At 33.8% G+C, this 26,058-nt stretch overlaps 2 protein-coding genes and 1 long non-coding RNA gene across 4 annotated transcripts; all 3 read right to left on the minus strand.

Annotated features, from left to right (window-relative positions):
• Positions 1-2,355: 2,355 nt before the first annotated feature.
• LOC133703640 (uncharacterized) lies at positions 2,356-12,378 on the minus strand. Its single transcript, XM_062128254.1, has 14 exons — positions 10,816-12,378; positions 9,969-10,091; positions 9,361-9,512; positions 8,883-9,093; positions 8,569-8,806; positions 8,328-8,478; positions 7,914-8,202; positions 7,795-7,822; positions 5,024-6,228; positions 3,668-3,864; positions 3,317-3,527; positions 2,997-3,234; positions 2,764-2,914; positions 2,356-2,673 (listed from the first exon to the last, which is right to left on the minus strand). Exons 1-14 carry the CDS (start codon positions 12,143-12,145, stop codon positions 2,356-2,358), a joined length of 4,842 nt encoding a protein of 1,613 aa, XP_061984238.1. The 5' UTR covers positions 12,146-12,378.
• A 2,236-nt stretch (positions 12,379-14,614) lies between these two features.
• Positions 14,615-20,349, minus strand: LOC133703309 (receptor-like serine/threonine-protein kinase SD1-8). Of its 2 annotated transcripts, none has more exons than XM_062127775.1 (7): positions 18,892-20,345; positions 16,382-16,519; positions 16,088-16,275; positions 15,762-15,972; positions 15,434-15,671; positions 15,192-15,342; positions 14,615-15,096 (listed from the first exon to the last, which is right to left on the minus strand). In XM_062127775.1, the coding sequence occupies exons 1-7, from the start codon at positions 20,171-20,173 to the stop codon at positions 14,785-14,787; spliced, it is 2,520 nt and encodes an 839-aa protein (XP_061983759.1). In that variant the 5' UTR covers positions 20,174-20,345; the 3' UTR covers positions 14,615-14,784. The 2 variants fall into 2 exon arrangements, 1 of the variants encoding a protein (XP_061983759.1); XR_009843865.1 differs by having other exon boundaries at positions 15,036-15,096; positions 15,192-15,257; positions 18,892-20,349.
• A 1,542-nt stretch (positions 20,350-21,891) lies between these two features.
• LOC133703318 (uncharacterized) lies at positions 21,892-23,916 on the minus strand. The gene is made up of 3 exons (XR_009843867.1): positions 23,648-23,916; positions 22,651-22,730; positions 21,892-22,058 (listed from the first exon to the last, which is right to left on the minus strand). It is a non-coding gene; the product is annotated as an uncharacterized LOC133703318 (long non-coding RNA).
• Positions 23,917-26,058: the final 2,142 nt, after the last annotated feature.

The following is a 26,058-nucleotide window of genomic DNA, read 5'->3' on the forward strand; positions in this document are numbered from 1 at the left end:
ATATATATATATATATATAAAGAAGCATAATCCAATTCATATTAACAAATTAAATATTTATACTATTTTTTATGCATGTAAAAAATTATCCACTCACCTGACTCACGAGCAAATAGAACTCGAAAGCAGATACCGAAGGAAATCCTACTGATGTCTCGCTAGTAGAATATCAGGATTATCTGAATACAAAAGAGACATATTCAAAAACGACTCAAAAGAACATACAACTTATTTAATACCGTTAAATAAGGGTCTTTTCTATAACCCTATATGTTTTTGAATTAAACTAGTTATTTTTCCCAAAAACTTAAAATTAAATGGTTTTCCCAAAATCTAATTCATAATAAAACAAATAATAAGATTTGATAATAATTCACTAAATAACTCTCATTTATTCATCAAACTAATCTGCAAAAGCTAATATTACAGTTAGGTACCAATCTGGAATTTATCATATTTTTAAGGGTCAAATTGTAATTTTGTCAAGTTGGAGGACCAAATTAAAAATATCATAAATTCATGACTATACTGGAATTTTGCCCATAATTAATCCTCATTTCTATCCAGAATCTCTAATTATGCTCCAGGGACCATTTTGGATTTTTTCCAAATTTTTAGGGTCAAATTGTAATTTTTGTCAAATAGGAAGACCAAATTGAAAATGTTAAAAATTCATAACTATACTGGAATTATGCTCATAATTAATCTTTTATTCTGTACAGAATCTCGGATTATGCTCCAGGGACCAATCTGTAATTTTCCAAAGTTTGGGGACTAAACTATAATTTTCATAAATTGAGGGACCAAAACAAAATTTCATCATCTTCAACCTCAAACCCCAAATTTTAAAAGATTACCTACTGTTATCTCCTGATTTCTAACACAAATTCACTATTCAAACAAAATTATAACTCAAAATCATCATCTTTACCTGCAATCTTTCATAATCAACTAAATAATTAATTACCCATAACAATCAACCCATAACATTCAAATCAATTCCTCTATCAAACCCAAAACATAATATTCAAAACCCTAATATTTAACAAAATAGAGATTTGAAGCTAAAGAAAACACATTATACACATCAAAGCATAAATCTTACCTTTTTAACTTATTTTCTCTAACTCCCTTCTCCTTCTTTTATCCTTCTCTCCTTTCTCTTCTTCTTCTTTCCCTTTTCTTCTCTTCACCCATCACTCCCCCTTAATTTTCAGATCCCTCTTTTCTTTTCTTTCTAATTTATATTTATCAAGTTTTGTTGAATTACCATAATACTTCTTATTCATCTATACCCCTTTTTAAGCCTCCAAAGCATAGTTTTGAAACCCACGCCGGCCCGACAGGTCGACTCAGGACCTAGCCGACTCAGGGCTGGAATCGAGCCGAGTTGAAAAAAAATAGGGAAAGGAAAAACCTGGTGTGACCCGGCGACCCAGTTGACCCGGCAAGACTTTGTTGAAAACTCGGTTGCAACCTGTTGACTTTTGTTTTTTTACTAAAATGATATCGTTTTGATTTTTTTTTAAATTGACCCGGGTAACCCGGTGATCCGATTAAAATTCGAAACCCGAGTCTTGGACCAGGCCGGGTCTAAAGCATATGCTCCAAGAGCTTTGTTGCCTTTTCATTTTCATTTACTTTCAAAACATCACGCTTAAGGTGCTACGTTTTTCTGATAAGATGCGTATTGATATTTTCCACTAATTTATAATATTTATTTTCACAATAATTATATTGATAATAAGGGTATAAATAATTAAAGTAATGGCAATAATTATGTCATCAATAATGTAAGTTTGCGGTTAAAGTGAAAGGAGAAGACGAAAAAGAAAAGGCTTAATATGTACCATGTTCCTTCTAATTACAAGTTTATTATTATCAATCATCTTGGTGTGAGTTCGATCGATACGGATGTTTTTTATTGTTCTGCGCAGACTATAATTTGTTAACTCTGCAGCTGTAACTGTCACCTTCCTCTAGTCCTATGAGCACTGTTCAACAACTTCATTTCCACATTTATGTTAAAAAACTCGTCTGACAGACTATTTCCCCTTCACTAAACCTGGTGCGATTAGTTTCGTCTGAATGGGAATATCAAGTTCTGGTGCCAGTTAACATTTGGATCACCAAAAGCTTGATGTGGTCTGATCAATTAGCTGGTAATCACAGCATGGCATGAGCTTGGAGCTTACTAGTGCTTTTTGGGAATCCGAACACAAAGTAAAACTATGGAATCCGGTTCTACTTGAACCAATAAGAAGATAAAAAGAATATGGGCAAAAAAAAGAAGAGAAAGAAGAGAAATTCAAATGCTTTGAGAAGGAAGCATGCAATGGGAGCAGCTATATCCTGCTATCTTCCCTGTAAAGTTGTAATCGTGACATCTTTCATCATAGTGTAAGTGTTTCTGAACGTCCCAGTCGATGATGAATCTGTCTCGGTTAAATACCTTTCCGAGTAAAAGCCTGGCTGTTTAGGTTGTGGCAGCGTTGGATTCTCGCTGTCCAACATTAACACAACCGAAGGCATCGTAGGCCTGTCTTCTGGCCGTTGCTGCACGCATAACAGTCCCACATGGAAACATCTCAACAATTCTGATGTGCCTGCTGGTGTCTCCATCAGAGCATCCATTAGCTCTATTGGCCTTCCTTCATTCCATAATCTCCATGCCTGAAATTGAGTTTTAGTTCAATGAAGTTGGAGAAAGATTCAATCTCAGTTTTAAAGCATAAACAAATGTAGTTTTAGCTCTTAACTCACATGTCCTAAAAGATTGAGGTCATGCTCAGGATGGTAAAATCCTCTGTTCTTCTTCCCACTCACTATCTCCAATATCAATACTCCGTAGCTAAAGACATCAGATTTCACTGAGAAGAGCCCATCTATTGCATATTCTGGAGGCATGTAGCCACTGCATGAAAACACAGAAGTATATTGTTATGAGGGAAACAAGTATGCGTGATTTCAGCAGAAGCGGTTTTTGTTATGCATACTAAGTTCCAACGACCCTTTTTGTACTTTCTTCATTTTGGTCACCTCCAAATGTTCTTGCCAAACCAAAGTCTGATATTTTGGGATTCATTTCATCATCTAGGAGAATGTTGCTGGCTTTAAGGTCCCTGTGAATGATTCTTAAACTCGAATCTCGATGCAGATAAAGAAGCCCTCGAGCAATCCCTACTATAATATTGAATCGTTTCTGCCAATCAAGTGAAGCACCTCTTGTTTGATCTGGTTCAATTAGCACCACGTTAGAAAAATCTAAGACATTTTTGGGATAATTCAAAGCTCTAATGTTTGAGAGTCACTAAACTGTAAAGATACAAGTCCAAGCCTCTCTTGGACATGTATTCGTATACCCACATCCTCTCTTCTCTGTGAACACAACATCCTAAGAGCCGAACAAGATTCCTGTGCTGAAGTTTTGAGATAAAGATGACTTCATTCTTGAACTCATTGAGCCCTTGTCTTGAATCTTTAGAGAGCCTTTTCACTGCAATTACTTGTCCTGTTGGAAGCGCACCCTGTAGCACATCAGGATTGATATCAACTAATAGATAAATGAGGTAAGAAGTCTACAAGGATAGGAAGGAAACACATAAAGAGCAGTACTTCTTTTGTTTTTTCCTTTTCAAACAGTTCTGCAGATGTACAGGAAAACCACCTTGTAAACAACACCAAAACCGCCTTCTCGAATCTTGTTTTGGAAAGAGAAGCTACCAGTAGCAGATACAATAGTATCCAAGTCATACGAAGGCAGCTGATCTATGTCTTCCTCATCAGCATTAGGATTCTCATCTTGAAAACGTTTTTGTGATTCATCTGCCAAATCAGAGAAGACTGTGTCAAATCCACAAGGATCTACATGAGAGAAAGGCAACAAAAAAAAATCATGTTTGAATACATGCTAAACAATATTGTTGCGTTAGAATTAACCTTAGCTATATGGCAGAGGTTATTGATTTAAACTATTTCTAGGCCGGAAAAGGTATTCTCTTCTAAGGTAACATTTGATTGTTGTCTTAAGATAATAGATACAAAGCGGACATATTCTTTTATACCTATTGTTTTGTTTTGAAAGTACAAAAATTAACTTCAAAACTATTCAGAAACATAATTATTTTATGTTTTAAGACAGTAGATACAAAACACAGACATATTTCTAACCAAACATATTTTAGTCCCTTCTGTATATATTCTTTTTGTCCTGAGTTACTAACCAAATGCAACCTAGTAATTCAATTACAGGAAAGTTCGAAGGACATTATCAAAATTTTTATTATTAAAAATCTGAAATGGAACCCAGTAACACATTTGAACACTGTTTATGGAAATAATAATGATGTAATTTCTTGGTGGTATATGATAAAATGGAGAATAACAAGCATAAAATAAATATAAAATGCCATGACTTGTCAAGAAAGCTCATTTTGTAATAAAATATGCTATGCCATTTTCAGTAGGAAGCCATGGCAAGGTAAGCTTGAAAAGAGAACATGAAAATGACATGAACCATTTTCTTTTATTTCCTTCAGAAGAATAATAATATCCTTGACAGGAAGTTTGGTATCTCTTTGATCATTGATTACCATTTAGTTCTTGTTTAAGAAGAACAAAAGAAAAAAACCAGAATAAGAAAAATATTCTCAGGATAATCTGACTCTGCATGAAAAAAAGTTCAACAACCTAAAATTTATTACATGAACTGCCACTACCTTGTCAGCTGAATATTTTGGTCAAACCAGTAGAGGGAACTAAGTAGTAGAGAACTGGAATTTAAAACCTTACCTTTCCTTCTCTTAGAAGTCCTCTTCCAAATAATATAACTGATGACTGCAACCAACAGAAGGACACTTGATGCTGCTAATACTGAGATGATCACTGCTGTTTGTTTATCACTGTTTGTGCCTGTTAGCATGCGCCGCATGCGTGGAAGAAAATTACAATTACAATCACAATCAATTTGCTTGCATAGGATTACAAGTATTAGAACAAAGTTAGAATCATAATAAACTCTTACCAAGATCGGCAGCAGACATCCTTACAAGTAAGTCCTGCCCGCCTTCACTATACTCTCTTATATCAATCAAGTCTCCGAACCAAAATAGGCAGCCACTAACTGCTGTCTTAGCGTAGGCTGTGCAAGAACAGTTCCTCAAGCAAGCCTCCTCGCACTCGAAAAGAGTCTTGGCTGTCATATTGTTCAAAGTTGTAGAAGTATACGGCAACTTCACCCTCAAAAACCTCCTAAACCCCTCATCATAACTACAATTGAATGGTGTTCTCCTGACACAACCACTTGAGCAATCCATGGTATCCCAGTCTTGTGGTACTTTTGGTATGAACCCTGCTGGGCATTTGCAGCGAAGTGAGTTATCTAGATTGAAAAAGCCATTAGGACCACAATGTTCATATCCATCACATTGATCAGTTGGGAATGTAAATATAACAACCCACTCACCACGCCTTTGATTCCATGTTAAATGTTCAATCAAGCCAGATTGATTTAACACAAACCGTGAAATTGTAGCGTTCTCATTGTTTTCAAAAGCATAGTAAATGAAGCTAGAATTATAGGCAAAAATAGGTTTGAAAACTGGATTCTCTTGCAATGGAGGACCTCCACCAAACCTGATACCATCCCATGGGCCGCTTCGATATACTATATCTGATCCTCTACGAAGAAATAGCTGTGCAAGTCCTTGGACGTCTACACTATAAGTGAAATCTCCACTGGAAGGATCTTGAAGACTCTTCCATGAAGTCATGTACCAGTTCTGATTAGTTTGTAGGTTCAATCCCAGCTTCATGCCTGGTATTATGGTATCAGATGGATGGTCAAAGCTCTGCCACAGATACGTACCACTTCTGCTATCTTTTACCACAAGGTTTCCACTGTCTAGGAGCTGCAAGACTGGATTATATGAGGTCATGGATGAATTTGATGACCAGATGGGGACAGCTGATCGGGTGTTGAATATGAGTACGTTTCCTGTGGCAGTGACTCTGAAGACACCAGAAGAATCTGAAAGTGGGCTGTCTTTGTTGGCAACCCAAACAACTGTTTGTGGAGAAACATCCTTGAACCATATTCCGATAAAGCGGTGAGTGGAAGTCCAGGGGCTAAAGAAGCCTAACTCAAAGCTTTCGCCGATGGAAACAAGAGTTTGACCATTGTCTCTAAGAATCTGGTTTGGTGATAAAGTGTCTATGGCGATCGAGGATCTCCAGAGGGATAAAAATACGTAACAGAGGAAAATGGAAACGAAGACCATCATGGATAATCTCAGTTACAATAGTTCAACCATGATGTTTATTGAAACTAGTAATCTAGGAACCTAAATGAAGAAAACTGGCTAAGAGATAACAAACAACCAAACATTTCCCAGAAAATGTTAAAAGGGACACTTTGTTTTTCCTGATGAAAGAAATGTGTGAAAGGGACCTTCTCGTGACAAAAACTAGAACATGTTATCCTTGTAAACCTCAAAATCAGCAGTTTGTTCATAGGGAGTGTTAATCTCTAGATTTTTCATCTACTTACGTATTAAACTACAATGGTTGAAACGCTCGACTGTTGTTTTTTAATGTTTTATTTAACCTCTTCGCAGACTCTACTATAATCCTAAACTCTTTACATATTCCTTGAGGCAGCTCTTTGCTGTCAATACTTATTCAACATTGTTGCAAGGAAGGCACCTGAAAAGTTACAAGCATAGAAACATGGGTTTCAGGAAAATCTGTGAAAAACAATAACACCTTAATTTTTCTACAGGCTATTGATTCATGTAATATTGAGATAATATTCTTGCTTTTGGCAACAAGACCGCTTTCCTATTCTTTTTGTTAGTCTTTTTTAGATTGAACTTTGAATGGTCTTTCTTCAAGTAGCAAAGTGTATAATGCGGGAGTGATGTGTTCTTGACATCATTTCTGGCAGATAAACGTGTATTTCTTATTCTATATCACCACTTGCCTTTGTTGTGCAAGCAGAGACCCTATAAAGACCCTAAAGATGGTAAAATGATCTTTGAAAATCAAAGAGTTCATTGCACAAGCATAGGACCAAGTTCTCGGGATCTTTCCAGCTTTCTTACAAATCTAGATGATGTGCCAAGACATCATGGTCAACGAATCATCTCAACCTAATAACTTAAACTAACTTAAACTATTAGGTGAGGTTTCAAGATATGATTTATATTATTTTCTAACACACCCCCTCAAGTGAAAGCTTTTTGGGCTTGAAACTTGCACAAACTCACTTTACCTTGTGCTTAATTTTTATCAAATAAATGGAAGTGGTGAGATTCAAACTCATGACCGTTTGGTTATTAAGACTCTGATACCATATCAAAGAACCATCTCAACCCAATAGCTTAAACTATTAAATAAGATCTTAGGATATGATTTATATTATTCTCTAACAATTATAGGCAACAGAAAAAATAAAATGGAAACCACATAAAGGCAATATTTGACATACAAAATAAATTGTTCATCCAAGAGAGAATATGTAGTTAGAGAAGGGTAAAAAAGAAAGAATACAGTTAAAACAAAGGGATAAAATCTTCATAACATCAACTAAGAAGCACAGTTTAAATATATATCCAACAAATCAAGAACTAATGTCAAAATATATAGCAGACATGATATAATATTACACATTTGGATAAGGAAATTGCCGGAATGGGATTTATAATCTTCCGAGTCATCAGGGATGACCTGAACTTTGATGTCGAGATGAGCCATCTCTTCAACAGGTATAGAGGCTTGTTGCAGTAACTCTATTACCCCCCGGGAACACTCTCACGTTCAGAATCTTCAGATTCAGGTGTAAAGAAAAAGTCACTCAGACTCAACAGATTCTTTAGAATGGCAACATCCAGAGAAAGAAAGACTTCTCTATCGACCCATTAATGTTGTTATACTCAAGTCATTTCCAGAAATATAGCTTTCCATATTCGATAGAAGACACCTGTCTGTATAATATCCAGGTTTTCTAGGCTGAGGCAGCAAAGGATTCTCACAATCCAACATCAGAACAACAGACGACATTGTTGGCCTATCTTCAGGGCACTGTTGCACACACAAGAGGCCAACTTGAATACATTTCAATACTTCAGATGTGTTAATCGGATTCTCCATAAAAGGATCCATTAGCAGCTCAATAGCCCGTTCATCATTCCATAATATCCATGCCTACACCAAATTTTTAAGTTTCTTTGAGAATTAACTTACACTTGCATGCAAAGGAACATGTGTACATACAAACACTCGCATAAATATGCAAGCCACATCAATTGGTTTCGTAAGGAAATACTCACATGTCCTAGAAGGTTGAAGTCATGATCACGATGATAGAATTCTCTATTCCTCTTTCCACTCACTATTTCCAGGAGCAATACACCAAAGCTGAAGACATCAGATTTGACTGAAAATTGTCCATCTATTGCATACTCGGGGGACATATAGCCACTGCATTTAATCAACAAAGAAATATTTTAACAGCGAAGTGCCAAGTACAGGTAGATAGATATACATAAATACATAGAGTGAGAGACATACTAAGTTCCCATAACCCGGCACGTTTTTGCTTCAGTTTGATCACCTCCAAACATTCTTGCCAAGCCAAAATCTGATATTTTTGGATTCAAATCACTGTCTAACAGAATGTTGCTAGCTTTTAGATCCCTATGAATGATTCTCAACCTTGAATCTCTGTGAAGATAAAGAAGTCCTCTAGCAATGCCTACTACAATGTTAAAGCGTTTCTGCCAATCAAGGGATGCACCTTCCTGTGAGTCTGCTGGTAAAGCATTTAGTTAAAAAGCCTGAGTTGGGACAACGTTAAATAATTAAAAATGATGGAAGAGACTTGCCAAAAATATATAAGTCCAAACTTCTTTTGGACATGTACTCGTAGACCAACATCTGTTCTTCTGCGTGAATATAACATCCCAAGAGCCTAACAAGATTTCGGTGCTGAAGCTTAGCAATCAAGATAACTTCATTCTTGAATTCTTTAAGGCCTTGTCCTGAATCTTTGGAGAGTACCTTTACTGCTATTTCTTGACCAGTAGAGAGCTTGCCCTATATATATATATATATATATATATATATATATATATATATATATATAAAAACAATGCTAGCTATCAGCAGATTGTTTAGAATACGCAATTAGGCATTCATTTATTATGATTAAATTGACATGATCGAGGTCCATCAGGTTTTAGCTCAAATGGAGAAGAGGCGAGCAGGGATCAAGCAGGTTTTTTGGTTCAAGTCTCACCAAAAGGATCCATTCCACTCGGTGTTGATCATACCAAAGCAGGGTTAAGTAGTGCAGAAAATAACCTTGTAAACAGGGCCGAAACCACCTTCTCCAACCTTATTAGCAAATGCAAAGTCATTTGTTGCAGCTGCAATAGTACTCCGATCAAATAATGGTAGCTCTAGGTCTTCAAGGCCAGGTTTATCATCATGGCATGCCTCTTCTACAGATTGGCCTGTCATGGAGCAAGCAAAGGGATTATTGGAAAAAGATGGAGAAATTAGCTTTTCTTGCTATGAGAGAGCTTTCAACTAGTTTCATCAAAATTCTACTACAGAACTTTAAACAATCATAGGAGTTCACCTTCAAAATCAAATTGATCTCCTATGATCTCTAAGAAGGTTGATTTATCCATGACTTCTTTTTCTTTGTACGGTTAAAAAAATAAAAGTTATTCCACACATAACAGTGCAAATCAAACATCTATTATGGATAGGGAAAAAACAAAAAACTAGATTACCAAAGGCAGGTGGAACATCGAAGCAACACAATTAAAGTCCTGTTAATCATCACAAATCATTTTCTTATTGTGTCTAGTTTCTGTTAAACTAGCCATTCATCTGATAACAAAAATGTAACTAAGATGAGAAAAAAAAATGTTTATCTAACACAGAAGTAGTTGAATATTTACCTATCTTTCTGCCAGACTTCCTCTTCCATAAAACGTACAAGGCAACTAAAACCAACAGAAGAACCGCTAAAATTGTTGAGGCCCAGAATATGATCAGTGTCACTTTGTCCATTGCACTGCTTTCTAGATGCATCCACAAGTAAGAAATAAGAATCATCTATTTGTTTTTGAAATAAATTTGTGCTTCTAACTGACTAAACCACTTAGTCATTGCAGAGACTATCTTGTACAATCTTAGTTTAAGGTCTTGTTCCTATAAAAAGAGGACCAGCTATCTAGTGTACCTGTAGTTCTCATTCTTTCGCATTCAAAGAGGACCTAGTTTGTGGAGCCCAGCAAAAGATTTCATATCATGGTTCACATGAGAGGTTGTCTTCGCAAACTGGGCAGGCACGTTAAAAATACACCGACTACAACTAATTTGTACTGTCTCAGAGCAAAGTGACCTATAAATACTAAAATTTCAGGATGGTAAGTTTAATGCCTGTGTTCAGAAAAGAAAAGGGAATATATCATCAAAGTTGATCAATGTGAACCCAAAAACAACTTTTAATAAATTTTCTTTGCCCATTTTAAATTAAGGAGCATACACCCACTAGAACCAGCAAGGAAACGAAATAAAAGTAACCAAAGCATGCATAAAGAAAGAATGCTATATCTTACATTGTAATTTTAGTACCAAAGCATGCATAAAGAAAGAATGCTATATCTTACATTGTGATTTTAGTACGAAAGCATGCATAAAGAAAGAATGTTGTATCTTACGTTGTGATTTTAGTATCTAAAGCTTGCATGAGTGAATACAAAGTTTATGCAAAGTCGCTTTGTGTTAAGAACAAGAACATACCAAGTTCAGAAGCAGCCATCCGAACATACAGTTCATCCCCTCCGTCATTGAATTCACTAACATCCAACAAGTCCCCAAACCACATCACGCAATCAATAAGTTCAGTTGTGGCATAAGCAACGCATGAGCAGTTCCTCAGACAAGCATCTGCACAGTTCTCCTGATTAGTTGTAATAGACTGCATAGCATATGAATTATCTGGCAACTTCAAGTTTGGAAACCTCATAAATCCCTCATTTGTGCTACAATTCAGTGGTTTTCTTGGCACACATCCGCTGGACCAATCCATTGAATACCATTCCTCTGTCACCTTTGGCACAAACCCAATTGGGCAATGGCAAATGGGCACCTGGTTTTCATTACAAATACCATTTGGACCACATCTTGAATATGCATCACAAAGATCTTTCTGCAAAGAGAACATTAGAAACCACTCATTGGATTTTTGGTTCCATGTGAAGTAATTAAGCACGCCAGAACTGTCAACAAGGAACCGTGATATCATATTATTATCGCTGTTGTCAAAGCTAAAGTATATGTAATTTGAGTTATAGATGAATATAGACTTGAATATCTGGAAACCTTTCATTTCAAGACCCCCTCCCAACCTGAGACCATCCCACATGACACCATCCCATGGCCCGCTTCGATATACTATATCTGATCCTCTGCGAAGATGTACCTGTGGAAGCCCCTTGATATCCAATTTATAGGTATAAAGTCCTGCAGATGGATCTTGAAGACTTTTCCACGAAGTCAAGAACCAATTCTGGCCAGTTGTTAGGTCCCATCCTAGCTTCATGCCTGGTATCAAAGTATCACATGGATAATCAAAGCTCTGCCAGATATAGTTGTTTGAAATATCATCACTGCCAATGTCTTTGACAACAAGATTTCCTGTGCTCAGGAGCTGTAAGATTGGATTGTTTGAGGTTGTGGATGGATTGGAAGACAAGACAATGTTCTTCATTGAGTTCTGAGAAATGACAATGCTTCCGTTTGCTACTATGGTGACTGCCCCAGATAAATCAGTGAGAGGGGAGTCCCTGTTGGCCACCCAAACAACTGTTTGATCAGGAACATTGTTGAACCATATTCCCAGATAACGGTTCGTAGAATTCCAGGGACTAAAGAAGCCAAAAGCAAATGTGCCATTTGTCGAAACAAGAGCTTCACTGCTATTGTCTCTGAGAATCTGGTTGACAGTTAAGAAGTCAGTGGCAGTTGAGGTCTTGAAGTTAAAAGTAGTGAAAGCTAAGCAAAAGAATAGCAAAAGAAAGACCTCCATGGATGATCCTAGTGGCAACAACTGAAAGTTCATCATTTGCATTTGTATTTCTTAGGTCGACGGTGCAAGCCAAGTGTAGTGGATAACTCAATAAAATACTTGCCCCCTCAATCAATTTTCATTCAAGACAGAATAATGAACTCTAGATGTTATTTAAGAGGACTGCTAAACTTGGCTACTTTCAAAACCTGATTACTAAATACAAAGTTCAACTCAACACCGACAATTATGGGTTCTCTCCTTCCCATGAATGAGGAAGGAAGCAAAACTATTGGAAAATTGGGAATCTCGAACCAATTTTATCATGGAATATTCAGACACCAAGGAGAACGTTTAACTACTATTACTACTATATACTTTCTTTTGTCTTGTCTGGTTTCATCAACTTCTAATTCTGATCACGACCCAAGAGTGAGATGCAGGTTGTATATAGGCATCATATGACTCACAAAGTCCAAGATAAATGGCAATTAATATATGATGATGAGGGACAGACACAGAGAAATACAAATGAGGAAGACAAAAGGAAGAATAATGCTAGAAACAATCAAAATAAAAGCCAAAACCAACAAGAACCTTTTCTGGGCTTCATTCATTTTCAGGGTATTTTTCCTTCACCACCACTACATGCATGATCAAGTCAAAAAAATCATAATGGAAAAATAGGAACATCTGTAGCATCCAAGAACCATGTTCATTAGCAATGAAAAAATAAAACGAAAGTTCTTTCAGAACTTCTAGAGGAAGTTGAAAAGGCAGCAACAAACAACATAGAATCTTGCAAAGATACAGGCAAGAGTACAGTAAAATACTCACAAGTTTGAAACAGCTTCTTGTTGATGGAAGGTTTAGCTTCAACCCTGTGGCAAGACATTCTTGAAATGACAGAGAATGTCAAAAAGACGGGGGAACAGAAACTCTTACCAAACCCAGCAGCTTGGACTGCTAGCTTAAAGGCTTTACTTACATGGGTGATAAAGGACTCTAGGCCCGTGATATGATTTTGATCCCAAACAAAAAATTATAACACATCAAAGTATTCCCACTTTTTCCATAGCATGTTATTGAATCCAGTTTGCAATATAAGCTTTATTTCTTTTGGTTTCTTCTTAGAAATTTGATCATTAAAAAACTTATTTAAAAAAAATTATAGTGATAAAGCTATTATCACTCATAGTTACAAAATAAAAATATATATATATATATGAGAAGAAAAAATAAAATTAAGAATATAATTTTAAAGAGAAGAGAGATATTTTTATTATTTTTAATGGATAACATGTATGTGTTTTTTCTCTCATTCTTATATTATATCTATCTCTCTAGTATAATTGTAACTATCAACAAAATCTAAATGGGTTATCTATCGTTTTTGGTTTATAATTGTTTATTTTTATTCTTTTGTAACTTTAATTTTTTTTTTAATTTTATCTTTCAACATTTGATTAGTTAAAAATTAAATTTCAAGATTTTTTTTAAATTTATTATTTTTGGTCAAATGAATCATATCACAAGTGTAATAGGTTAGCATGAGTTAACATTATTTTTTTTACTTATTTGTTTTTTCATGTTTCGACGCTAGTTTTTCTTATTTGATATTGATTTTTTTTTCTTTTTTAAAACGTGATTGTGTTGATGGAATATTATTTGTTTTTAATTTTTTTTATCTAACTTATGACGGATCAAGAGTCACATATTTAGTTGTAATTATAACTTGAAAATCATATAATTTTTCTTTTATTTGTGATATTGGTTTTTTGAGAAATTTCGAAGTGCCTAAGAAAGCCCATTAACAAAAGAGAAGGAATCACTTTTCACTTAACTTTCCCGTTGCATATCATGTAAGACCATGAAAGCCCATTAATTCTCAAACCCCCCTCGTACGCCCACCTAACCTAACTGAATTACTTACTGTTATCAAATTGGCGCCAAAACACCCATTGAGTCCTTCCTTTCTGATGTGATATATACAGAGATAATTTTGTGGTTCTTTAAGATGATTATAACTGTTGGGTTTCGGGATTTATGGTGAATAACAGTGGCTGAAGAAGAGGATTGCATGAAGGAGATAAATCAATGGTGGGATGAAAGTATGCCGGATAATGATGAAGTACGGGCAAAGCCATGTAATTTTGAAGAAGAAGCTGAGAAATTAAGCACTAAAGATAACACCACTGATGTAAATGAAAAGGTATAATTGTTGCCCTTAATTTCTTCTTTTGTCCCTCCAAGATTAGGAGCTTTTGATTCTTTCCTGATCATTCAGCCAATCTAATATTTTGTAATAAGTTGTTGATTCTTTTTTATTATTCGATAGTTTGTGTTAAATTGGAGAGTGTTTTAATGTAATTTAGCATCTTGGGCCTATGGTTAATAATCAAAAAACTGTGAATCACAGCACTTATGAAGCATATTGTATTATTGATTTACATGTCATGACAGGAAAATTATAGCATTTCATAACTTCATGTCTGTGTTTCAATTTATATATACACTTGTGACAAAACAATCTTTCAAAGGTAGCTTATAGCTTGTATGAACTATAAATTAAAAATGGATATCCCAAACTAGTTATCAAAAGAAGATGCATTGATACACAAAAACTGTAAATCACAACAGCTAGTGAGGTATGCCAAAATCTATGATTATACATATATGCTAGAAGAGGTCTGCAATTTCTTTTACCTAGCATCTAGCACTGTAACTGTAACATGGTTTACAGAGAATGATTCATCTTGTTTGCTTGAAGATGAATCGGTTTCGAAAGGACTCCTTCCAAGGCAATATCCAGGGGTTCTAGGCTGGGGCATTGTTGCGGTTTCACTGCTCAACATCAACATTGCAGAAGACATTGTTGGTCTATCTTCTGCTTTCTCTTGGACACATAAGAGGCCCACTTGTATGCATCTCAAGACTTCACAAGGGCTATATGAATTGCCAACTGATTTATCTAACACTTCCAATCCCTTCCCATCTTTCCACTGCCTCCACACCTGCAATGTTGCCAGTTCAATTTTTCGTTGATAAATAATTTCTCATTTTCAAAGAAAACTGAATACCATATAAATTGCAGCCTTATGATACTTACATGTCCAAGAAGGTTAAGTTCACTGAATGAATGATAAAACCCCCTGTTCTTTTCCCCACATACTATCTCCAAAACCAAAACACCGAAACTGAAAACATCAGATTTTGCTGAGAATAGTCCATCCATTGCATATTCAGGAGACATATAACCACTACATTAACCAATACAGCAGTCAGCTAAAACGAGGAAAGCAAGGTTTGCGGCCTTGAAATGAGTGAAAGAAATGTATTTTTGGTACTTACTATGTTCCCACTACTCTCACGGTGTTTGCTTGTATTTGATCTCCACCAAATATTCTAGCCATGCCAAAGTCTGATATTTTTGGAGTCCATTCATGATCAAGTAGAATGTTGCTTGCTTTGAGATCCCTGTGGATAATTCTAAATCTGGAATCTTGATGCAGGTACAAAAGTCCTCTAGCAATCCCACAAATTATGTTGTAGCGCCTTTGCCAGTTGAGTAAAGAGCTTTTTGCCTTGTCTGTAACAATATGCTTACCAAATTAAGTTGCTTGAATTCAAATCCTATCTATGAGATGCACAGAAACACCAAAGGCTAGAAGGGACTAACTGAAAAGAACAAAATCGAGGCTTCTGTTTTCCATGAACTCATAAATAAGTATCTTCTCATCCTTCTCAACGCAGCAACCAAGCAGTCGAACAAGATTTCTGTGTTGAACCCTTGCAATTAACCTTACCTCATTCTTGAATTCTTCTGTTCCCTGAACAGAATTCTTCGATAGCCTCTTCACCGCTACTTCTTGGCCTTCTACTAGCCTACCCTGGCATTGTCACACATACTTTCTGTCAGGATCACATGATTGGTCTGCATTAAAGCTACTGAAATTTGTTTCTTTCTTTTTTTCCTGCGTTATGGTATCATTACGAAGAATTTACCTTGTGAACACGACCAAAACCACCTTCTCCTAGTTTATTTTCATCAGCGAAATTGTTGGTAGCAGTTGCTATTGTGCTAAAATCAAACAGTGGCAGTTCTAATTCATCTGTGCTTCTTTCACCTGTGTAGTCTCTCTTACTTATAACCACCCCATTTAGCAAGAAATCTTGGCTTCTATCTTGAGGACCTGGTTTTGGACATAGGAAGACAAATGCAAGAGGGATAAATTTATTACAGCTATGTAGATATGCAAAGCTTTTCCTTACTGATTCTTGAAATTAATTTCATGTCACCTTTCTGTGGTGTACTTCCATTACATACACTCAGCAATCTCTTCCTCTTCCATATGGAAAAGCCACTCAGTGCTAATATCAAAATGCCAATGCCAACAGCAATGCCAATAATGATAGTGCCAGAACTGCCTCCATCACCTGAAAACAACAAATTAGTAAGTCCATGTTTATGTTTTAACCTAGACAAGTTCCACAATTTAATGTCAAGGGTGCTCGTGGCCTTCACTTGAAGATCCTCTAAGGCGTATGATACTCACTTTAACATTCTCTTAATCCATCACACCCTCAAATTCTCGCCAACGTAGTTAAGACCATGTTAGAAATGTGAACACTTGACCTAACACTGATTAACAAGTAGTAATTTTTTACAATTCTGGGGCATGAGAGAGTGGAAACAAGACTCCCACCTAATTGCTTTTCTGCTATTGCTTTCTTCCACAGTGGGAAAAAGCTTCATTGTAGCCGTGATTTCTGCTAGCCATATACAGTTCACTTTAAGGTCATTTAAGGCCATATATCAAAGAAGTTCCTCACAACACAGCGACGCAAGGGCCAAATTTACATGGGGTTACTCTGAGATCCTATACAATTCACTGTTTTGACTATGAGCATGCAATTTCATAGCAAATGAGTCAATTGAACAGAATATACGTTTGGACAACAACATTTTCCAAATTATACTAGCCAGGTAAGCCTGAAATGTGGCTGGACATCAACCTAACTCAACTAAATCCAGGAACACAAATTGCCTAAACAACTGAGATATTATATTCTTCCCTACAATTCACATGTAGCTGTCAGCTCTAAGCATCTACAAAGGTTACAAGGCTGACGTTATGGAAAGGAAAAACAGCTTGTGGGGTCGAAATCAATAATTATCCCCACCTAAAGTATTTAACATTAATCTCAAGTTTGAAAAGCAAGGGAATGCAAAGGACTATCAAGCCTGGCTCAGCATGAACCTACCAAGTCAATAATGCCGGGCTTTGAGCGTTGGGATTTATTAAACCGATCAAATGGGGCCCCCTTGACCATAATATTTCCTAAGAATAGCTCGCTTGTCACATCAACTCGATAATACCAAACTCCAAACTCAAGGTTTAATGAGCAAGAGATATCTTGTTCTTGCTTGGCTAATCGGTTGAACTGTATTTTTAAAAAAGTTAATTTTTTTTTAATATGTATAGATCATTTTGCTATGTTAATATTAAAAATAATTTTTAAAAAATAATAAAACATCATTTTAACATATTTTTGAACAAAAAATACTTTGAAAAACAACCGTTACGACATTTTCAGACAGTATCTTAGTAGAAAAACATGATTGTTTTACTAAAATAACATCATTTGAAATATTATTGTTTTTTTTTAAAAAAAAAAGTCAAAATTTAACATATCAATTCACGAGTAGGTTGCATCTTATAAATATGCTTTAAAAAATTCTTTCGTTTTCATATCACAGACTTGCCTTTTTTAGGTGGGGATAACTCACTTATTTAAGCAACTATTATTACATAAGCTTTCATAAAAGGGACAGCTATATATTCTCACCATTACAAGTATACAAAAACTTAACTATCACAGCCAACTCCATCATCGTCCACTTTAAGCGAAACCCATATCCTAACCATGGTCTAATAACAGATGGTGGCTAGCCACTATAGACACCTTGTTAGCAAACTTTCTGGTTTCGGTTTCAACAGTGTCAAGCCAGCTTCCATAGACTAAAACTTAGGTATTTTTGATATTTTTTATAATTTAAATACATTAATATCAAAAATTAAACAACCTTAATTCTTTTTCTAGGATTCTAAAGGGTTTTTTTTTTCCTTTTGCCAGGGTCCATCAAAACTGGCAAGTAATGATATCGACCTATTCAAACAAGTGGATCCCACTTACCGGTAGGATCCAAAATACCAAATAGTGGACGGCTAGGGGAAAAAAAAAGGGCTCGTTCATACCCATGTCAATGTGATTATTAATTGCAATTAAAACAAAAAAAATGTGTTCCATGCAAATCTTGGCACAATACAATTTGGTTTTTTCTTGTCAATGTTCACTTGGGAGTTGAACAACATGTCTTTGGCCTTTTTGGTCTTCAAAAACAGGCAACAATACCAGTCTTGGATTCCAAGGTAAGTGCAAAATCATAGACCCACTAATGCAATGGTAGTTTCCTTGCATCCCCACCATTTATTACCTAACATGAGAGATTTAATGTTGCTGACCTAACACCATTTCTTTCATACACCAGCGATAATCTAAATTCAAATATTTTCTCTAGTTTATTAAACTAGTGGAATTTTTTTAAAAAAAAAAATCCCATGAATCTAATTCATGTTAATGTCACATATGTGGTTTAACTTGATTATGTGAAACATTCCTAGTCAAATAATATACATTTGACATCCTAGCTCAACAATTTATGAGAAATTAGAGGATTTTAAGAAGAATAATAATAGTAAAACAAAAGGAAGTAGTAGAAACTAAAGAGAGAGTTATGAACATACCGATGTCGGAAGCTGCCAATCTTACATAGAGATCTTGTCCTCCACTTGGATATTGTCTCATGTCGATGAGTTCACCAGTCCAAAACACACAGCCAGAGCCTCCATTACTGATATTTGAGTTAGCATAAGCAGTACAAGAACAATTCCTTGAACACATCAATTCACAATCCTTGAGACTCGTATTCCTGTCTACATATGTGGTTTCGCTCTCTGGCAATTTCATGTTCCTCATGTGCAAAAATTTATCTTTCGAGCAATTCAAATCTGTCCTCCTGACACACCCACTTGATCCATCTCTCAAATTCCACGCTTGAATATTCTTGGGCTGAAAACCCTTCATACACTTGCAAACTGGTGAAGCATTTGAGTCACATATACCATATGGACCACACTCTCTATACTCGTCACATTGATCTTTTGGTGCGTACCAAAACTTACTCCATTGTTGTGTCTCTGGAACCCAGGCAAATCTTTGAAGAAGCCCAGATGAAGTGACACTCAATCTTGAATATAAACTCTTGTTTGATATGTGAAAGGAATAATATACCTCATCTTGATTAGTAATAAAATTGAAACTCATGTGATCAACAGGTTCCATTTCTGGCACACCACTAAATCTTTGTCCATTCCATGGTCCACTTCTATACCTTTTTTCTTGATCTTTCAAGAAAAAAGCTTCAGGGAATCCATGATACTCTAGCTTGAAAGAAAAATCACCTGTACCAGGATCATCACTGCTTTTCCAGGAACTCAAGAACCTGTCTAGACCTGCGTTTAGATCCCAACCGAACTTCATATCAGGTAATAAAGTATCAGTTGGATAGTCAAAGCTTTGCCATAAAAACTGACCACTGTCACTTGCTTGATCTCTTAGTACTAGATTTCCTGAATCTAACAACTGCATAACTGGGTTTCTTGCATTTGTTTGATTGGATGACCATATGAGATTCTCTGCCCGATCAAAAAGAACAATGCTTTGATTTAAGATTTTGAAGGTCCCAGAGGAGTTTGTGAGGGGGTTATCTCTGTTAGCAACCCAAACATAAGTTCTTGGTACGTTCTTGTACCATATCCCCACATACCAGTTTCTTGAATTGCCTGGAGTGAAGAATCCAAGCTCAAAATCCTGGCTTGTGGAGATGAGGGTTTGGCCATTAACAAGCGATTGTGTTGCTGTTAAGGTGTCTAAAGATGAGGCAAATTTTGAGGTGAAGAAAGAAAGGATTGTGAAGAACAACAAAGCGGTGATGGAACAATGGTGTCTTGTTGTTATAGATTTCATGCTTCACTTTGGTGTTGTTTGCTCTCTCTTGTGTGTTCTTACAGACATTTGGATTTGGGCTGTTCTGGTTTCTTTATCTTGAAGACATTTGGTAATGGTTGATAGGAAGAGAAAAAAGCAGAGACTGTTTTGGACTTGGATGCATGTGTACTTGATTGTTTACACTTTTGCTTTTTTTAATGTCTTGGTCTTTTTTATCTCTTCTTTGAAAATGTTATATCAAGATCTGAATGCATTTTTTTATTTATTTTTATTTTACAGTAAGACAAAAGAGTTGCCTTGAAATTGTGTTGCAGATATGTTTTATAAAAACTTGATTTTTTATATATTTTTTAGGTTGTTTTAATATGTTGATTTAAAAAATAAAAAAATATTATTTTAATATATTTATAAATAAAAAATATTTTAAAAAGTAATCATTACCACACTTCAAACTCTTCTAAAATATAATCGAGTAAAAATATTTATAAAAAATATATAAAGCATGGACGTTTCATTGTAACACTATATATAATTTACTGTGAATTACTATAATAAAATTATCTTTTTATCCTTTTATTTTAGGGTGAAAAAAAAAGAAAGTCATAAAGGTGGGGTGTTTTAGTCATTTTTATTGGCTCATTGGTCAATAAAATATTATTGAGTTGTATGTTAGTTTTTTCAATTTTTTATAGTAAAAATACGATTTTACTCTTAAGATCAATAAAATTTAAAATTATTGACCGAGAGTTTTTTTACTTTTCATAGGCATTTAAACAGTAAGTATAATTTTTTCTTCTAAGATCAAAAAAATATTAAGTTGTTCGTCAAGAGTGTTTTTGGTTTTTCCCCTAGTCTTATACAATTAAAATACTTTATTGACAATAGAAAAGACAAAAAAAAAAGGTTTGTATTATATGGTACTCGTGTACTTTCACACAATTATTTTTTTTTGTAATTAATAGGGTCATGGGAGGTATTTTAGTATTTTCATGTTTACTTTTAATTATTATTCAATAAAGCTATTGGCACGTGTTTATTATCTGCTGGCAAGTGGGTAGGGTCCACGTCATTTAAACGGCGCGTGCGATATCTTTTGGTGCTCAATCATGACCTTTCTTTATATCTTTGAAAGCGCCACCATATTCTTTTCCTTATCGTGTTGCGTGTGACGGCATATAATAATCGAATTGTTGTCAGTGGTATTTTTTTTTCTCTCTCTCTTGCCAAAAAAGAGCATGATTGTCCTCTTTTTTTTTCAATTTATGTCCTCATTCTTTTGATTTCTATTTTATTTTTATTACTTTTATAAAAAAAATTTATTTGTTTTCAATTTAATCATTCAATTATAATTTCTCATATGTTTTTTTTTCATTTCAATCCTTATTCTTTTGATTTTTAATTTATTTCCTTAGCCGTTTTGTTAAAATTTTATTGGTTTTCAATTTCATCTTTCAATCAAAGTTCTTTGTTTTTGCTTTTTCAATTTCAATCCTCATTTTATTTATTTATTATTTGTTCTTATTCTTTTTTATAAAAGTTTTATTTGTTTTCAATTAAGTCCTTCAATTAAAATTTCCCATATGTTTTTTTTTTCATTTTGATACTTATTCTGTCACGACCCGATCCCCGGATCCATGACCGGCACATAGGCAAGGTTCCCCTCCAAGGTTCCATACCTATGCGAACCCAAACTTACACAGAAACTTATCCTAACTCAATCAGAGTTCAACGCAGCATTAACAACAAAATCAACTTCATAATATAATTGAATTGTCTTAATACAAAAGTTTATAAAAGTTCAGAGTTTTGGAGCACTAACTAGACATAAAGGAAAGGTACAAATTACTACCAAAAGAGCAGGTTCTGAAGGTCCAACAAAATGACCTGCTATCAAGCTATAAGCCTGAAAAGGATAAATAATGAGATGGTGAGTTCAACAACTCAGTGAGTAGATAACGTTCAATATACACACACGAGGTAATACAGCAATGAGAAATATATATACAAGTATGGATTTAGGTTCTTATGGAAGTGTTCTCAAATTGGCCATAACAAGAAGATCATATGGTAAAACTCGTCAGAAAATCAAAATGCAATGAGCATGAGGCTCCGTACTGTGGGATGATCAGTCCACACAGGTTGGTGACTCCCCCGACCAACTAGGGTTCAGATACGATATGCACAAAGACTAACACTACCCTGTTAGCATGGGTATTCTGACTGACATACTATAGGTTCATAATCATAATCTAACAAACATATTCATATCTCAAAGCTCAACTCATGACTTCAATCAAATGAGGAGCTATCAATTCAGAAGTCAATTCAAAATATATGTTGGTTCATATCAAGAATTCAGATTCAATAATTGATCATGCTTTATCATAACAAGGATAATAATCAACATATATATTATCAAGAAGCATGATTCAATTCATATTAAAAAATCAAATATTTATACTATTTCTCATGCATATGGAAAATTATCCACTCACCTGACTCGAAAGCAACAAAACTCAAAGCTGATATCGAAGAAAATCCTACTGACGTCCCGCCGGTAGAATATCAGGATTATCTGAATATAAAGGAGACATATTTAAGAATGACTCAAAACAATATATATAACCTATTTAATACACTTATCTAAGGGTGTATTCCATAACCCTAAATGTTTTTGAACTAACTAGTTATCTTTCCTAAAAACCCAACATTTAACGGTTTTTCCGAAATCTAATCCATAATAAAACAATTAATAAAATTGGTAATAATTCACTAAATAGCCCTCAATTATTCATCAAACTAATCTGAAAAAGATAATAGTACAGCTAGGGACTAATCTGGAATTTATCATATTTTTAAGGGTCAAATTGCAACTTTTGTCAAATTGGAGGACCAAACTAAAATTTATCATAAATCCATGAATATACTGAAATTATGTCCATAATTCATCCTCATTTCTGTCCAGATCATCTCATTATACTCCAGGGACCATTCTGGAATTTTACCAAATTTTTAGGATCAAATTGTAATTTTTGTCAAATTGGAGGACCAAATTGAAAGTGTTAAATTCTCTTATCTATACAGTAATTCTGTCCATAATTCATATGTTATTCTGTTCAGAATCTTGGAATAGGCTCCAGGGACCATTCTGCAAATTTTCCAAAGTTTGGGGACTAAACTGTAATTTTCCAAAATTGAGGGACCAAATTGAATTTTCGTCATCTTCAACCTCCAACCCAGAATTTTCACAGAAACCTACTGTTCTCCACTGATTTTTAACTCAACATTCACCATTCAAACAAAACTATAACTCAAAATTATCACAATCTTCCATAATCAACTAAATCATCAATTAACCACAACAATCAACCCCTAACATTCAATTTAATTCATCAATTAAACTCAAAACACAAATTTCATAACCCTAACATTTATCAAAACCGAAATTAAAGCTAAAGAAAACATATTATATACATTAAAGCATAATCTTACCCCTTTTTATTTATTTCCTCCAACTCCTTTCCTTTTTCCCTTATTTTCCCCTCTTTTCTCTTCTTCTTCTTCTTCCTCTTTCTCCCTTCTCTCTCCCGTCAGTTTTTTTTACTCTAAATTTTCAGATCTCTTGTTTTTTTTTTTTTCTATTTATATATATTATGTATTTATACAATTACTACAATACCCTTCATTTAATTATACCCACTTCTAAACCACCAAGGGCTCTATAGCCTTTTCCTATCTATTTATATTCAAAACATTACATATTCTTTTTATTTTTAATTTATTTCCTTGGCCCTTTTATTAATATTTTATTTGCTTTCAATTTCATTTTTCAATTAAAGTTTATATTGTTTTATTTTTTCTAATTCGACCCTTATTCTTTTGATTTGTTTTTCCTTTTGTTAAAGTTATTTTTCAATTCAATTTATCTCTCTAATTAAATTTTTTTTGTTTTACCTCTAATTAATTTTTTTTATTTTATTTTCACCTCCATTCTTTTAATTAAAGTTTTTTTAGATCGTTTTGAGTTATTGATTTTTTTCTTGATTTTATCTTTTGACATTTGATTTGTTAGGGATTTGGCTTCGTGTTTTTTTCATTTGTAGTGCTTATGGTCTAATGACAGGAGTCACAAATTTGAAAAGTTAATGTTGTTCGACATGTTTTTTTTTCTCATTTTCTTTTACAATCTTATTATTCTGCATTAGTTTCTTTTTTAAATATTGATTTTATGATTTTTTTTTTCTATGAGTTTATATCAGTCTCATGATTTATGTCATGAGTTTTACATACTTTTTTTGGGATAGATTTTTTTTATGTTTTATATTTGAAAATATTATTCTAATTCATATATATTTTTTTATATACAAATAATTTTTATTTTTTAAAATAAAAATATTATTTTTTATATTTTTGGTCTTGCATAATATTTTTTTAGGGTGTGGGTTTAGACGCCAATCAATTTCATTTGTGTTTCTATTTCAATTTTTATTATCTTTTATTAATTTAAATAAACAAGTTTAATAAACACAATCGGGTAAGTTTTTCATTATGTGTAATTTAATATTTTAATCTAAATCCATCTCTCAATCTTTTCAATTTCTCTTTTGGTTGTTATTAATAATTTTTTTCCATGTTTATTTACATATATATTTATTGATTTATTTAATTAGATGTTTTATAGACTTTTCAATTTATATTTTAAATTTTTTTATATAAAAACCGCATTAAAATAGCCTACATACATGGTGTTTGATTTGAAAAACAAAAAAATTTACAACCTACAACGGAACGCAAGTTAAATAGGCAGTTAATATTAAATACAAGTTCGATTCACGAGTTTCATGCAATCAGATATTAAGATTAAATCCATCTCTTTATACATGTTGAAATCAAACAATTTATTAAAAAAATATTTTCTTATAATCTATTCCATGGTTTGAAGAATTAATTTGTATTCTTAATTATTGAGCTAACACTCACAATGATATCATTACACGAAATAAAATAAAAAGAAAAACAAAGCATAAAACAGTTGGATTGAGTTTATCTGTTCCTAATCGGGTTTCTTCAAGGATTTAATAAGTGAAATTATTCATTTTCCTAATCATCAAGCTAATTCTTGCAATAATATCATTATTTGAAATATATATAAAAATGGAAATCCTATGTTTGGGCCAAATTGGGATTCTTGAGGGGTTTGGTGAGGGGGATAATCGGGAGAAGGTGACCTAACTTTCAGCTTTTGCTTTTTGTAGAATATTGTTGGTGGAAAGAGTATGAGATATGAATGAGATAATTAATATTCATGAATGGCTTTGGGTTTGTGACTGTGAAACGGTCACGGTTATATTTACAAACTTGTTTCCCCACCAACTAGCAGTGTTTAAAAAAATTAGTTAATCTATAATATTTATATTATCTAACTTAATTTTACCTGTTAAAATCAGTTAATAAGAATATTAAAAATAATAATAGATTAAAAAATGTTGTAAATAGATCACATGTTTTAGGTAACGCAATTTTTGAAATCCAATCAAAATAACCTAATTTATATATTTTATAATATCCTTTTGTTTTTATATTTGATAGTTTGTAAATTAAATATTTAATTTAATTTAAAAATATTTCAACTCTAAAATTTTTATTAGTGAGATTCCTATTATATTTTTTAATGTAACAAAATATTAATTTGCCCATTAAATAATATCCATATATTAATATATGATAATTTTAAAAATTAATTCAATCAACTTCTTACTTGATTTTTCTAAGTCTAGAAATATAATACATGTATTAATTGTACTATAACCTTTAATTTCTAAAATATATTTTTTAATCAATTTATACTTAATTAAATAATCTCAGTTTAATTTCTGACTTATTATTTTTAATGTGTGTGACCC

Source organism: Populus nigra, chromosome 9 (genome assembly GCF_951802175.1).
Source record: "Populus nigra chromosome 9, ddPopNigr1.1, whole genome shotgun sequence".
Lineage (NCBI taxonomy): Eukaryota > Viridiplantae > Streptophyta > Magnoliopsida > Malpighiales > Salicaceae > Populus > Populus nigra.